The 14741-nt window shown below is 35.2% G+C and overlaps 1 protein-coding gene across 2 annotated transcripts in view; it reads left to right on the top strand.

The window, feature by feature from the left end:
* The window catches only part of pbl (epithelial cell transforming 2 pebble), a 237909-nt gene that overhangs the window by 19287 nt on the left and 203881 nt on the right, over positions 1 to 14741 (top strand). For both annotated transcript variants that reach the window (XM_090413580.1, XM_090413579.1), the window contains exon 3: positions 4478 to 4557. In XM_090413580.1, the coding sequence (XP_090269706.1) occupies positions 4478 to 4557 (80 nt within the window). The remainder of the gene's footprint in view (positions 1 to 4477; positions 4558 to 14741) is intronic.

Below are 14741 nucleotides of genomic sequence, written 5' to 3'. Positions count from 1 at the left end.
TATCAAAAGTTCCTGGCAAATAAGTCAGCTTTTACTCTTACAGAATACAGAGACAAATGTAAGAAAGCTAAACACTGTGTAAAACTAGCTAAACAAAAGTCATGGGAGGACTTTGGCAAGAACATAGAAAATATCAAGAAGGTGGCAGAATATTTTGAAGGTTGTTGAAGAAGCTTAGAAATGGAGGAAAGAGTGTTGTAAAAGGTGTTAGAGATGATAAAGATGACATGAAAATGGGAGAAAAAGATATCCTTGAAGTATGGAGTAATTACTTTGAAAAACTGCTAAATGAAACAAGCAGCAGTGAAACAGCAGAGTGATGAAAAACACAGACCATGCAGCAGTCAGGAATACATATCCATACTTGAAGCCATCAAAGGCTTGAAATGGTTAAAGGCAGTAGGAGTAGATGATATTCAACCAGAAATGTGAAGTATGGCAGTATAAAAGTCTTACAGCGGCTGCACTGCATAGTTCAGAATCCCTGGACAGAGGGACGAATTCTCGATGATTGGAGTAGAGCTCTCATAGTACCCATATATAAAAAGGGAAATAAAACTGAATGTGAGAATTACAGAGGTATATCCCTACTGAGTGTTCCTGGTAAGATATATGCATGTATACTTGAGAAACGGTTGAGAAGAATTGTGGAACAAAAGCTTGGTGAAGAACAAGCTAGATTCAGGTCAAATAGAGGCTGTCAGGATCAGATCTTCACTTTACGACAAATAGTCGAGAAAGCATGGGAATATAACAAAGATCTGTATTTAAGTTTTGTTGATTTGGAAAAGTCATATGACAAGGTGCCAAGAGAGAAGCTATTCAATATGCTACACTTATATGCTGTCAATGGGGCATTATATCAAGCAATACTTAGTCTTTATTGAGTTGTAAGTCAGCAGTTAGAATTGAAGGAAGTACAGGAAGATGGTTTAATGTTAAATCTGGAGTGAGACAAGGATATACATTATCCCCTCTTATTCATTATCTATATGGATCACATTATGAAGGAAAGTGGTATTAAACCTGATATCAGAATTGGAGATGTTAATTTCAGCTCTTTGCTTTATGCAGATGATGTTATACTTCTAAATAAATCCACTACAAGTCTGCAAGATTCCCTTACTATATTGAATAACTGTTGTAATAGATATGGTATGAAGGTCAGCAATAAAAAGACAAAAACATTGAAAATAGGCAGAATTGTTGAAAATGTCAATTGTGTTGTGAATGGAGAACCTGTGGAACAAGTAAAACATTTCAGCTGCTTAGGCATGATTTTTAGTGGAGATGGTAAATTAAAAATAGAAATAGACAACAGAATTAACGAAGCTTGTATGGTAGGAAGGCAATTAAATAAATTCATATGGGATAAGAGAGAAATTAGTCAGAACACTAAATGTATACAAGACAGTGTTCAAAGTTGGATCTGAGAGCTGGGTCAGAAGTAAAACATTTGACCGAAGACTAGAGACTGCAGATATGAGAGTGCTGAGAAAGATTAGAGGCATGAACAGATGGCATGAATGGCAATATCATATTAAAAACAAGGATATTAGGAAAGACCTTGACATTGTCAGCATCCAGGAATGTGTTAGCAGAGCTAATCTCAGGTGGTATGGTCACTTGAACAGAATAGGCAAGGAAAGATTAGCAAAACAAGTACTCTCTGCTAAGTTTTACTCGGATACTAATTGCTCGATAGTTGGATACATCAGTCTTTGCACCACCCTCGTGCCGTAGGATTAGCATACATTTTTTTCCCCACTCCTGTGGATTCTGCTATGTTCTGAGACTCAAATTATATCATCATCAAATTCCTGCTATGTAACCTCAAGGGGTGTACAGGATATGATAGTACTACATGAAAAATTTACACCGTTACTGACTTCCTATCTACAATTTTCCTCCAGATCAGTCTGTCACTTGTCAAGACTTTGGAAAGGTTGGTTAAGGATTTCGTTCAGGAATGTGTTCACATAGATAATTTGCAATGAAGAGGATGGCTTTACTAAGGAAAGGTCATGTTTTAGTGACTTCCTTACATTCTATTAATGTTACCACTGAGTTAGACAGGGGGTGGGAGGAGATTGATACACCATGATCCTTTTCGGTTTTACTTAGTCTTTTGACAGAATATAGCATGGAACACTGTTGCATAAATTTGAGATATGGAGTTGGACTCTAAACTGTTGGCATGGATAAGAGGATAGCTGACAGATGTGAAAAAGTGGTATGTGGCTGATGTGAATCTGTGATATTCAAGGTAACCAATGGTTACCCTTGAATATTGATCCTCAAGGATCAGTTATCAGCCCATTGTTATTCATTCTGTACATTAATGGCATTGAAATGGATTTTACATGTGACATACAGCTATTTGCTGATGATTTAGATAGGTAGGGTAATCAGGAGTGCTGCTGATATGCAGTATTTGCAGAATGATTTGAATAGGCTGGAACAATAGGTATGTGAAAATGGCTGTCATTTCACTGTTAATAAAAATAAGATCATGCACCTGGGTGTGATTAGATATTCAACATCATTTTATATTGATGGGATTATGCTGGAAAAAACTGATCAGGCTGGTGATCTTGGAGTGTTAGTAGACAGGAAGTTGAAGTTCAAGGGTCATATAGCAAAAATTGTAAATACAACTCGGAGAATAATGGCATTGCTGAAACAAACCTTGACATGTAAAGATAAGGAAGTCATTTTACCTTTTTACAAAGCCTTGATAAGACTTCACTGCATGCATGTTTGGTCTCTTGGTTTTCTTGGTGATTTTGATACAGTGGAGAGAGTGCAGTTCAAAAATGATATCAGGATTGTGGAATACAGATTATGAAGACAGCTTTAGAATTTGTAAGCTGCAGACACTAACAAAGAGGAGTGATGTGATTGAAACTTACATACTTCTAAAAAAGTTATACAGAATTTCAGTAGATGGGGTTTTTTATGTTATGGAGGGTTGGTAAAGGATGCAAGGGCATTCATGGAAGTTGAGAATGAATGCTGTCAAGAAGGGGGGGGGTTAGGGCTTGATTTTTCCCTTATAGAGTAGTGTGTGATTGGAATGGATTGCTGTTGGAAGTTGTGTGTGCAAGTAGTGCGAATGAATTCAAGAACAGCTGGTGCAAATAGTAGCTCCCTCAGTGAGTTTCTGACTCCCTGGAGGTCTCTCTTAATAATAACTGGTGCACCCCTGAGGATAGTTGTCAGGAATTAGATTATGAACTATTTCCTTGTACAATTTTTTTAGGTGAAATATGTTTTAAACATATGGTTTTTATCTGAATGACATTATCTGAATTTACTTATGCCTTGTAAGTTCTTTGTATGTTCTCCAGCTATCATTTACACTCAGAACACATGCAAGTCAAATATGCAATTTTTGTATTCCTTTTGCCTGTATCTTTAGAGATTAAGTTTATCTGGAATTATGGCCAAAGAAATTAGGGCCTGAAGAATTCAAATTACCTATTAAGTGTGTCCAGTATGAAGAAATGTTTTGCATGAATACTGAGCACACTTAATATGTAATTTGAATTCTTTAGGACCTAATTTCTTTGGCCATAATTCCAGCCAAACTTCATCTCTAAAGATACAGGCAAAAGCCAAACAAAAATTGCATGTTTGACTTGCAGGTGTTTTGAGTGTAAATAACAGCTGGAGAACAGAGAACTTACAAGGTGTAAGTAACGGGAAGAAAAGTCAGAATTTTAAATTTTGTTTACATTATACTCGTGCATTTTTTCCTTTACTATATTATGTGAGTTAAATAACTGTGAATTGTTTCATTATTTGTTACAAAGTTTTCTGATTTTCTCACTGTTTCACAGATGTTATAATCTCTCAATTATTCAACCTGAGAGAGCTAGAAAATTGAAGTTTAGATAACTGAAGATGCAATTATGTGGCATTATACCAGAAGTCAGTTGATACACTAACCCATTCAAGAGTTGGGTAAATTGAAGGTCATTCATTCAATTGAAGTCAGATAAAGAGATCACTATAGCTACAAAAAATATATATATATAGACCAATAAAATAAATTACATAGGTGCATGTATGCAGGAACACCCTAGATCAGTGATTTCAACCTTTTTCATAATGTGGCACACCTAGACTAATTATCAAAATTCTGCGGCACACTAAAAATATATTATTTTAATTTTTTTGACGATCTGGCTAAAAATAAGCACAATTTTGATTGATTCACCAACTGTAAGTTTCGTAAAATATAAATAAGAGAGCTTCAGGTGCGAATGGAAGACTAGACACTAATAAATAAATGTGCAAATTACGACATTTCTTTCAATTAATGTTTTCGCAAATATCGCGGCACACCTGAAGACCTCTCGCAGCACACGGTTGAAAATCGCTGCCCTAGATATTTAGATAGTTTTGTTCTCTCTCTCTCTCTCTTTATTTTAATGAAGAGAAGAAACAATACTCAACAAGTGTTAAATTTTAGATGCTGTAAATATTGAAACACAAGTGTGTGTTGTTGGAGAAAAGCTCAAACACAATGCTGAAATCATCGAAGCAACCAAGGTAAGTGATATATTCCTTAAGAATGCTAAATTTTAGCACATATACAGGTAACCCTTGTATAACGCAGAACTTATACAATACGGTTTCGATATAACGTGGTCTACAAACTGTAGTAACCCTTTATCTTTTCGTATATTTTTCACCGCGCAACTTAAAAATCACATTTTATCTTCGTTAAATTTGTGTCTACCAGTATCACGCATGTAGTTATACGCAGCGAATTTATATTAAGGGAAATACTCTTTCGCACGCATGCACATTTTTTTTTGTGTGTGTGTGTGTGTACGTAGCAGCTGTTTACCGTATAAGGTTTTATTATTGCACATGTAGTTATAAGTAGCGAATTTATATTAGTGGAAATACCCTTTAGCATGAATGTACGTCTGTTGCTTACCGTATCAAGTGTTTATTATTGAAATTTGTCTTCAAAAACGAAGAGTTTTCTGCCGGGAAAGCATATTAAAAATCATAAGTGTGTTAATCTCAAGCTGAGCACTTTATTTTCTAGTGAGTTACATAATTAATATGTAATGCTTTTTTTTACTTGAGAAACGGTTGAGAAGAATTGTGGAAGAAAAGCTTGGTGAAGAACAAGCTGGATTCAGGCCAAATAGAGGCTATCAGGATCAGATCTTCACTTTACGACAAATAGTCGAGAAAGCATGGGAATATAACAAAGATCTGTATTTAAGTTTTGTCGATCTGGAAAAGGCATATGGCAAGGTGCCAAGAGAGAAGCTATTCAATACGTTGCAGTTATATGGTGTCAATGGGGCATTATATCAAGCAATACTTAGTCTTTATTTGAGTTGTAAGTCAGCAGTTAGAATTGAAGGAAGTACAGGAAGATGGTTTAATGTTAAATCTGGTGTGAGACAAGGATGTACATTATCCCCTCTGTTATTCATAATCTATCTGGATCACATTATGAAGGAAAGTGGTATTAAACCTGATATCAAAATTGGAGATGTTAATGTCAGCTCTTTGCTTTATGCGGATGATGTTATACTTCTAAATAAATCCGCTACAAGTCTGCAAGATTCTCTGACTAAATTGAATAGCTGTTGTAATAGATATGGTATGAAGGTCAGCAATAAAAAGACAAAGACAATGAAAATAGGCAGAATCATTGAAAATGTCAACTGTGTTGTGAATGGAGAACCTGTGGAACAAGTAAAACATTTCAGCTATTTAGGCACGATTTTTACTGAAGATGGTAAATTAAATATAGAAATAGACAACAGAATCAGCAAAGCTGGTATGGTGGGAAGTCAATTGAATAAATTCATATGGAATAAGAGAGAAATTAATCGAAACACTAAATTAGCTGTGTACAAGACAGTGTTCAAACCAGTTTTAACTTATGTATCTGAGAGCTGGGTCAGAAGTAAAACACTTGACCAAAGACTAGAGACCGCTGATATGAGAATCCTGAGAAAGATTAGAGGCGTGAACAGAAGGCATCAATGGCAATATCATATTAAAAACGAGGATATTAGGAAAGAACTTGACATTGTCAGCATCCAGGAATGCGTTAGCAGAGCTAATCTCAGGTGGTATGGTCACTTAAACAGAATGGGCGAGGAAAGATTAGCAAAACAAGTCTTCTCTGCCAGGTTGGCAGCAAAAGGACCCAGAGGAAGACCAAGATATAGGTGGATTGATACGGTACAAAGTGCTTTAGAAGATAGAAATGTAAGATCTGATAATGTTGGAGTGTTGACAAGTAACAGACTGATTTGGAGGAAAATTGTAGATAGGAAGTTAGTAATGATGTAATTTTTTTTTCATGTAGTACTATCATATCCTGTACACCCCTTGAGGGTACATGGCAGGAATTTGATGTTGATGATGATGCTTTTTTTTATGTAAAAAATTTATTTCTATAGTAATATCCACTAAAACTGCAACAAAAGGGAAAAACCAACATTGAAAAGAAAATTCATTTCTCTCAAAGAAAAAATGAAAATCTTGGATCGGTTGGAAAATGGAGAAAAACCAGGAGTTGTTGCAAGGACTTCGAATTTAAATAAATTAACAATTCGAGCAATCAAACAAAATGAACATAAAATCCGAGAAAGTGTTATTGCTGGGTGAACAGTAAGTGCAAAGCGAGTTGCTCGAGTATCGTGATATTCTACTCGGGAAAAAATGGAGAAATCTCTAATGATATGGATAAAAGATTGCACTCAAAAGAAAATTCCTTTGGAAGGAAATCTTATTAAACAACAAAGCTCTCAAAGTTTATAAACATTTAAAAAGAACTTGATTAAGATTCTTCAGAAGGAAGCTCTCAGCATGGATTTTGTGCCAGTAAGGGTTTGGTTCAAAAAGTTTAAAAAGCAGTTTCTTTGCATAATCTTAAAATCCAGGGAGCATCAGCAGACGTAGAAGCCGCCTAGAAATACCCAGGAGAACTTTTTAAAAATCATTGAAGAAAGTGGTTATAGTGCAGGTGTTCAATGCGGATTAATCTGGGTTATATTAGAAAAAAATGCCAAAATGCACCTATATTTCAAAAAATGAAAGATCAGCTCCTGGATTCAAAGTTTCCAAAGATAGAATTAACTTTACTGTTTTATAGTAATGCATCAGGTGATTACATGACAAAACCAATGTTTATTAACCGATCCTCAAATCCTCGTGCTATGAAAGGGCTTGACAAGTCAACCCTACCTGTTTTTTTGCGGGCTAACAAAAAGGCATGGGTTACAGCTAACATGTTTGAAATTGATTTTTCAAGTGTTTTGTACCCGATATAGAAAGTTACACAAAGAAAAAGAATATCGACTTCGAAATTCTACTAATTTTAGATAACACACCAGGCCACCCACCAAATTTAAGCTATCCGAATATTAAAATAATGTTTTCACCACCTAATACTACTTCACTTATTATTCAACCACTTGACCAAGGAATAATATAAACATTTAAGTCATATTATATTCCTTGAACATTCCAATTAATTTTGGGAAAAAATGGAATCCAATTCAAACATGACACTGCCTCAAGCATGGAAAGAGTTTTCAATATTGAATTGTGTGAAAATTATATTTCTGTTCATTAAGGAATTACAACCCTCTACACTGAATACTTGCTGGAAAAAAATATGGCCTGAAGCTGTTCTGGAACAAAATTTCGTACCTCCAGTGGATGGCAAGCTAAGTCATATAATAAACCTCGCACACATTTTAGATGGAGAGGTATTTTGCGATATGGTCGAAAATGAAATTAGGGAATTAATTGATGAGGGAACAGATTTAAATGAGGAGGAACTGGTACAATTAATAAATGACGTTGAACCAAATGGCGGGGAAAATTCTGCTGAATATTCTGATTGTGATAAATCCATTAAAGAATTCAGTTTAAAGAAATTAGCAGAAAGATTGGATTTGGCAAGAAAGTTAGGAAGTTATTTTACGGATAATGATCCCTCAATGGAGTGCTCCGGAAAATTCACGAGACAATTGGATATTTGTTTAGCTCCATATTATGAACTTAATTAAAAATTGCAGAATAGTGGTAAGCAAGATCTTATTACTGAGTTCTTAAACCAGCTGAAGTATGCAATGAGAATTATAGAAATGATGTCCAAGAGATTTCAAGTGATGACAAGGTCCAGTCACTTGTAAATAAAGAACATCTATGAAATGTTATTTTTGAAGACAGTGACGACGATTAAAATATGCACTTTATTTTATTTTGCCTAAACATTTATGCATTATGTGCAATGAAATTTATGCACAATTTGTAATTTTTATAATTTTATACTATGTATTATATTATACTTTGTATTATACTATATGTTACCTGAATTAAATAAAAATATTTTTGTTGGATATGTCATTGTTTATATAATTAAAAAAAATAATAAAAAAACGATTTCAGAACATAACCCTACTTTTTCTCTATGATCTGAGTCTTGCATAACGTGATTTATATAACGCAGCATTTCTATGGAACCTAACGTCCACATTATACGAGGGTTACCTGTACTAGGCAGTATATATGTATTTGCAGTTCCTTATGCAAAATTTTTATTTCTTTAATTTATTTTTTTTTTAATATTTGGATTGTTAAAAATATCTAGAAGTGGATTTCAAAAACAACAAGAATTTATTCATTAACAATCGTATCCTTACAGTAGGAACTATTCACTGTAATCCAGTGTTCAATGAGTCCACATCTCTGTGTATGAACTTTTCAACCCACTTCAGCTCTTTAATAAGCATCTAGTCTTTCTATATAAACAGTACTAAAATTCCATTTGAGATCAACCAGCACTTTCAGCAATTCCAGATGATCACATTTGTCATTAAAATAAATTCCTTTCAGCTTGATTTTTCATTTTTTGCAGCAATAACAACAACAAAAAAAAGTTTGAAAAGTTTTACAAGTGACACTACCATGCAAGACAAGTAATTTTCCAGTAATTCCAAAGAATTCTAGTAATAGGACTTTTTGGTTTGCACCTCATATGCTTCCTCAATAATGACTTTTATTGATTCTGAACTGGTTTCTAAATAGAACACTAAATTAGCTGTATACAAGACAGTGTTCAAACCAGTTTTAAATTATGGATCTGAGAGCTGGGTCAGAAGTAAAACACTTGACCAAAGACTAGAGACTGCAGATATGAGAGTCCTGAGAAAGATTACAGGTGTGAACATATAGCATCAATGGCAATATCATATTAAAAACAAGGATATTAGGAAAGAAGTTGACATTGTCAGCATCCAGGAATGTGTTAGCAAAGCTAATCTCAGGTGGTATGGTCACCTATATAGAATAAGCGAGGAAAGATTAGTAAAAGAAGTGTTCTCTGCCAGGTTTGCAGGAAAACGACCCATAGGAAGACCAAGATATGGGTGGATTGATGCGGTACAAAGTGCCTTAGATGATAGAAATATAAGATCTGGTAATGTTGGAGTCTTGACAAGTAACAGACTGATTGGGTGGAAAATTGTAGATAGGAAATTAGTAATGATGTAAATTTTTCATGTAGTACTATCATATCCTGTATATCCCTTGAGGGTACATGGCAGGAATTTGTTGATGATGATGATGAGTCGTCATCAATACAAAGAATATCAGTGAAAAGGAAATTGAACTTGCAGAAGACCTGGAAAAGTATCGCTTTTTTTTTTTTTTAACATTTATCACACACAGAGAGAGAAATAAGAACCTATAACACATCAGTGCCATGTGTAAGGTACACATGAGAATTCAGAAAAGAAATTGTTAGGAAATACATCATGAGGAAGACTGTTTCAGAGGACAGAGGTATATGGAATAAAAAGAAGAGGAGAAGCAGGTTTGAGTTTTCAGTGTACTATAAAGGGATGTTGAATAGCAGCTGGTCTTGTTTTAACAGACCTAACAGCAAGTGGAGGAGTGACGTTTGCCAGTTTACTGTAGCAGTGAACCACAGAAAGTACTTGTAGAAGAGACACAGAAACATTGCATCTATGAGATAGAGGGTGAAGTGAGCCTGTGAGGAAAGGGCTATCAATGAGCCGAATTGTTCTCCTCTCGCAGTATCAAGAATTTAAGGTTGTTTTAGGTGTACCACCACAAATGGGTGTGTATAGTATTCTAAGGTTGGGTGGATTTATGATTTTTATAGGGTTAGTAACTGGGTGGGAGTAAAAAACTCCTTGAGTAGGAAAGAATGCCTATTTATTTTTTATTATTTTTTTTTTTAATTTTTTGTAAATGGTTTGTGCCATGAGGTTGGAGATAAATATGTCCAAGGAGAGAGAGAGAGAGACAGCTCATCCTGTCTGGTGATGTGTATATTACTGAGAATGAGGGAAGGTTATCTGAGAACCCTTTTTCAAGAGAAATGGCAGGACTGCCATTTCTCTTGAAAAAGGCATTTTGATAGCATTGAAGGTGACTAGGTTGTTCTTGCCTCACTGAAGTCTGGGAACTACATGGTTTGTCAAAGGAATAGAATGAATGGAGGGGTGCTATCATCAACAAAGCTATGGATAGGATTTGTAGTGATTGAGAATAGGTCATTAAGGCAGTTTGCAAAGCATTCCTTGATGTCAAACACAATCAAAAGCCTTGGAAATGTCAAGGGCAACAGCACACTTTTCTCTGAACCTTTCCATGTCATGTATCCAGTGGTGAGTGAAGTAAGCTATGATATCAGCCATAGATCTGAATTGGTGGAATCCATCTTCATGATTGTTCATTAACTGGTGAGCTTCTAGGTAGTGGAGAAGTTGACCTTTGATAACTTTCTCCATTATTTTGAAGAGGATTGAGGTGATGGCAGTTGGTTGGTAGGTGTTTGTCTCCTTTTTTGGGGTTGATTGGATGTTTATTGCTTTCCATAAGATGAGATAGTTGCCAGCTGAGTATAGAAGGCTGAAGAGATGATAAAGGACAGGTGTTAGCTAGGAATGTTTGAGTACAAAAGGAGAGATACTATCTGGACCAGATGACTTTGTAGTGTTCAGGTTGTTTAATTTTATGTCTTTCTACTGAAAGGCCACAGGATGCATATGGTGCTCAGTTGCTTGTATGGAAGGATGTGATTTGCCTTTGTCATCTATGTAGAAGTTAGAAGAAAAGAGTGATGCTAGGAAATCAGCTTTTTTTTTTTTTTTTTGGTGCTGTAACAGTGGTGCCATCTGGATGGAAGAGAGGTGGGAATGCAGGTGAGCAGACATTTCTTCGACTGCATTCAGACATTTTCTGTTGAAGCAGGACTTGAAAAGTGGATGGCAATTTTAGATGGAATGAGGGATGAATGCCTTCATGCCACTTAGGATCATTTCTGTGACTCGCTCAGTGCAGGTATCTGGGGCAGAAGAGTGGCTGAGAGGAGAGCTAACTTTTATAGTGTATATGAAAGGAGAACTGGTTTAAAAAAAAGAAAAAGATATAGGTATTGGGAGAGTGGAGGAGATTATCTGGAACTTGGATAGATAGCTGCATGATTTGTGTTAGATCATTGCTTATAGCAAAAACTTCTGCATGTCCAGCTTAATCTGTAGTGTTGGAGAAATGGAGCCATTTGGAGTTGTGGGCATTGTAGTCACCTAGGATGATGATTTCACTGTTTGGGTAGCTGGATGTAGATGGTTGAATTTCATGGAGAGGAAAGTGAAGAGGTCTTTGTGGTTTTCTTAGATTTGGAGACAGGTAAATGCAGCAAATGAATGTTACTAAGTGGGACAAAGAAATCTTCAGAGAGAGGAGATCAAAAGCAGGGAATGTTAAAATGTACAAAGACCCAGATGCTACCTTTATGTTGAAGTGAATCATGAAAAGTATAATTTGGGTACTGAAGGTGAACTGTAGTTGATGTAGCTTCTGGGTTTGGGTTTCTGTTAAGAGGAGAAGGAATGGTTTGGATGTCTGTGGGTAGTGAGATGAGCGACATTGGAAATTATGATGCAGATGTTTGAAATGGATGTGGAAATTATTTTTTTTTTTGGTAGAGATCCTGGTAAGTTTGGAATATTGTGTTTGGATTGAATTGTGTTCAGATGAACTGGCTGTTGGAGTTTATTATGTTTGCAGTGTCGCTATCATTGTCTGTTTTTATTTTTGATTTATTATTAGAGAAAAGGAAAAAGTGGAGACATATAGTAAGGGGAGATACTCATGAACATGACATGCTTCAAGCCTCCCCCCAATGAGCAGGATGGTGGTGTTTCACCTGGCAATGAAGATTATCTACCACCTAGTGGTCTAGTTGGCATTTCCTCCAACTAGGAAGATATCCTTTTGCAGTGGGAATGTTTGCTGCAAATGCCAGTGTCACCCCCCCCCCTTAAAAAAAAAAAAAAAAACAGGCCACATCACAGGAAGATAGAGTTGACTTAACAGGGAGAGGCTATATGTTGTTCATCCTTGCCCATTTGTGGCCCTAATGGATGTAATTGGTGTTGCTGAGTAAAAGAGGATTAAAAGAGGTGAGATCCTACTAAATAAGTGTAAGATGTTATATTTAGGCAGTAACAGTCAAGGTAAGAAAGAAGTAGTGGTAGTATTCAGTAGTGTTATGCAGGCAAACTTTAAAATGGGGAAATGGACAATGAAACTTATGCGCTTATTGTCCCACAAAATCTTCTAAAGAAGGGATGAAGGAATTTTTTGAGTCATAAGAGCAGTCAGGTGGCATTAAGAAAATGAAAAAGGTGGTCCTTGTTGGAGATCTAAACAGTATAGTAGGAAATGAATCTCACTAGGCATATAGAAATGTTTTGGAAAATTTTAATGCTAAGTACCTCATGAATTTCTGCTCAGGGTATGAGTTAGTCATTATTAGTGCCATGTTCTAACATAAAGGTGACATAAAGAAAATGAAAAAGGTGGTCCCTTTTGGAGATCTAAACAGCAGAGTAGGAAATGAATCCCACTAGGCATATAGAAATGTTTTGGAAAAATTTTGAGAAAAGGGCAAGGCTAGTATTAATGGTAAGTTCCTGATAGATTTCTGCTCAGGGTAGGTGTGGGCTAGTTATTCTTAATGTTCTAACATAAAGATGTGCACAAGTTAACATGAGAAGAACGAACATGAAATAATAAGTTTCATTAACTGTTATAACTGAGTGATATTTTCCTGATGGTTCAGGATATAGAAGTATAGAGATTTGGAATTGGAAGTGATTATCACTTAGTTTTAAATTGGATCAAAATGAATATCATATTGAAACGAATAATATATAAGACCGTTTAACTAACAAAAGGTGTGTTTTGCAAAACAATCTTTTAATAATTACGTTGCTCATTATCACAACAATTGAACTGAAAGCTGTTTTTTTTTGGCTTATGTGCTGCAGACTGACTAATCACAAAATATTATGTTGGACTTTCATAATATCTTAAAGTTTTAGCCTTTACAGATGAACTATATACACAACTACACAAACATTATTAAAAAAAAACAAACTTCAAAAACAAGAATCAAACCTTGGAGTCTCAGTGATAAACACTAAAGAAAGGTTTTACTTGAAATAAGAGCCAACAGGCTTCACTTCGGCGAAGTATAATTATGCAAAATTAAGTGGATATTGAATACCACAGAATGTTATAGTTTTCTATATTCGGCATGAAACTCTTAGATTAGATTTACTATCTTTGAGTTTCTTATTCGGCTAAGAAATAATGTGGTATTCAATATCCACTTAATTTTGACTAAAGAAAACATTTGCTCATGTGGGGAAAGCTCATGATGAAGTTGTCTGCAAGAATAGAAAAATAAGAACACCATGGTGCACAAGAGAAGTTAAAGAAGCAGTAAGGAAAGAGGAAAGCATACTGAAAGTTCTTAGCAAATAAATCTTCAGATGCTCTGAAAGAATACAGAGTAAATTTTAAAGAGCTATTCTCTTATGTGTAAAAGTAGCTAAGCACTAGTCATGGGAAGACTGGTAAAAATGTAGAAAACAAATATCAGGAAGAAGGCAAAAATATTCTGGAGGCTATTGAAAATGCTTAGGAATAGAGTAAAGAGTACTGTAAAAGAGATCGACAGTAATAAAGGTGATATTGAATACTGAAGATAAGGATATTCTAGATGGAGTAATTGTAGAAAATATTCAAGAGAAATGCAAACAGCAATACATATCAGTACTTGAGGAAGTAAAAAAGCTATCAAAAGCCAGTCATGTAGAAAGATAGCTAGACTAGATGATATCCAACCAGAATTGATTAAATATGGAGGTACAAAAGTTACACATTGTCTACAATGCATAATTCTGATGGCCTGGTCAAGGTGTCAAATTCCAGACGACTGGAGTACATCTCTCTCTCTCATAGTTGCCATGTAATAAAGGGAAAATAAAGCTGAATGTGAGAATTACAGAAGAATTTCTCTAAGTGTTCAGGTAAGATTTTACATTATACAAGAATACTTGAGAAGAGGATTTGAAAAATTGTGGAAGAGAAATTTGGAGAAGAACAAGGTGGATTGAGGTCAAATAAAAATTGTCAAGATTAAATTTTCACTTGACAAATAGTTAAGAAATCATGGGAATATAACTAGGATCTGTACTAAGTTTTATAGAAAAGGCATAAGACAAAGTGTCCAGAGAAAAGCTTTTGAAAACACTACAGTTATATGGGGTAAATGGAACATTATACAGAGCAATACATAGTGCAGATTTAAGTTGTAAGTCAGCAGTTAGAATTGTAGGAAATACAGAAAGATGCTTTGATGT

Source organism: Typopeltis vanoorti, chromosome 24, assembly GCF_054136105.1.
Source record: "Typopeltis vanoorti isolate ZY-2024b chromosome 24, IOZ_Tvanoo_1.0, whole genome shotgun sequence".
Taxonomy (NCBI): Eukaryota; Metazoa; Arthropoda; class Arachnida; order Uropygi; family Thelyphonidae; genus Typopeltis; species Typopeltis vanoorti.
This window is presented reverse-complemented; position numbering and strand designations above follow the sequence as displayed.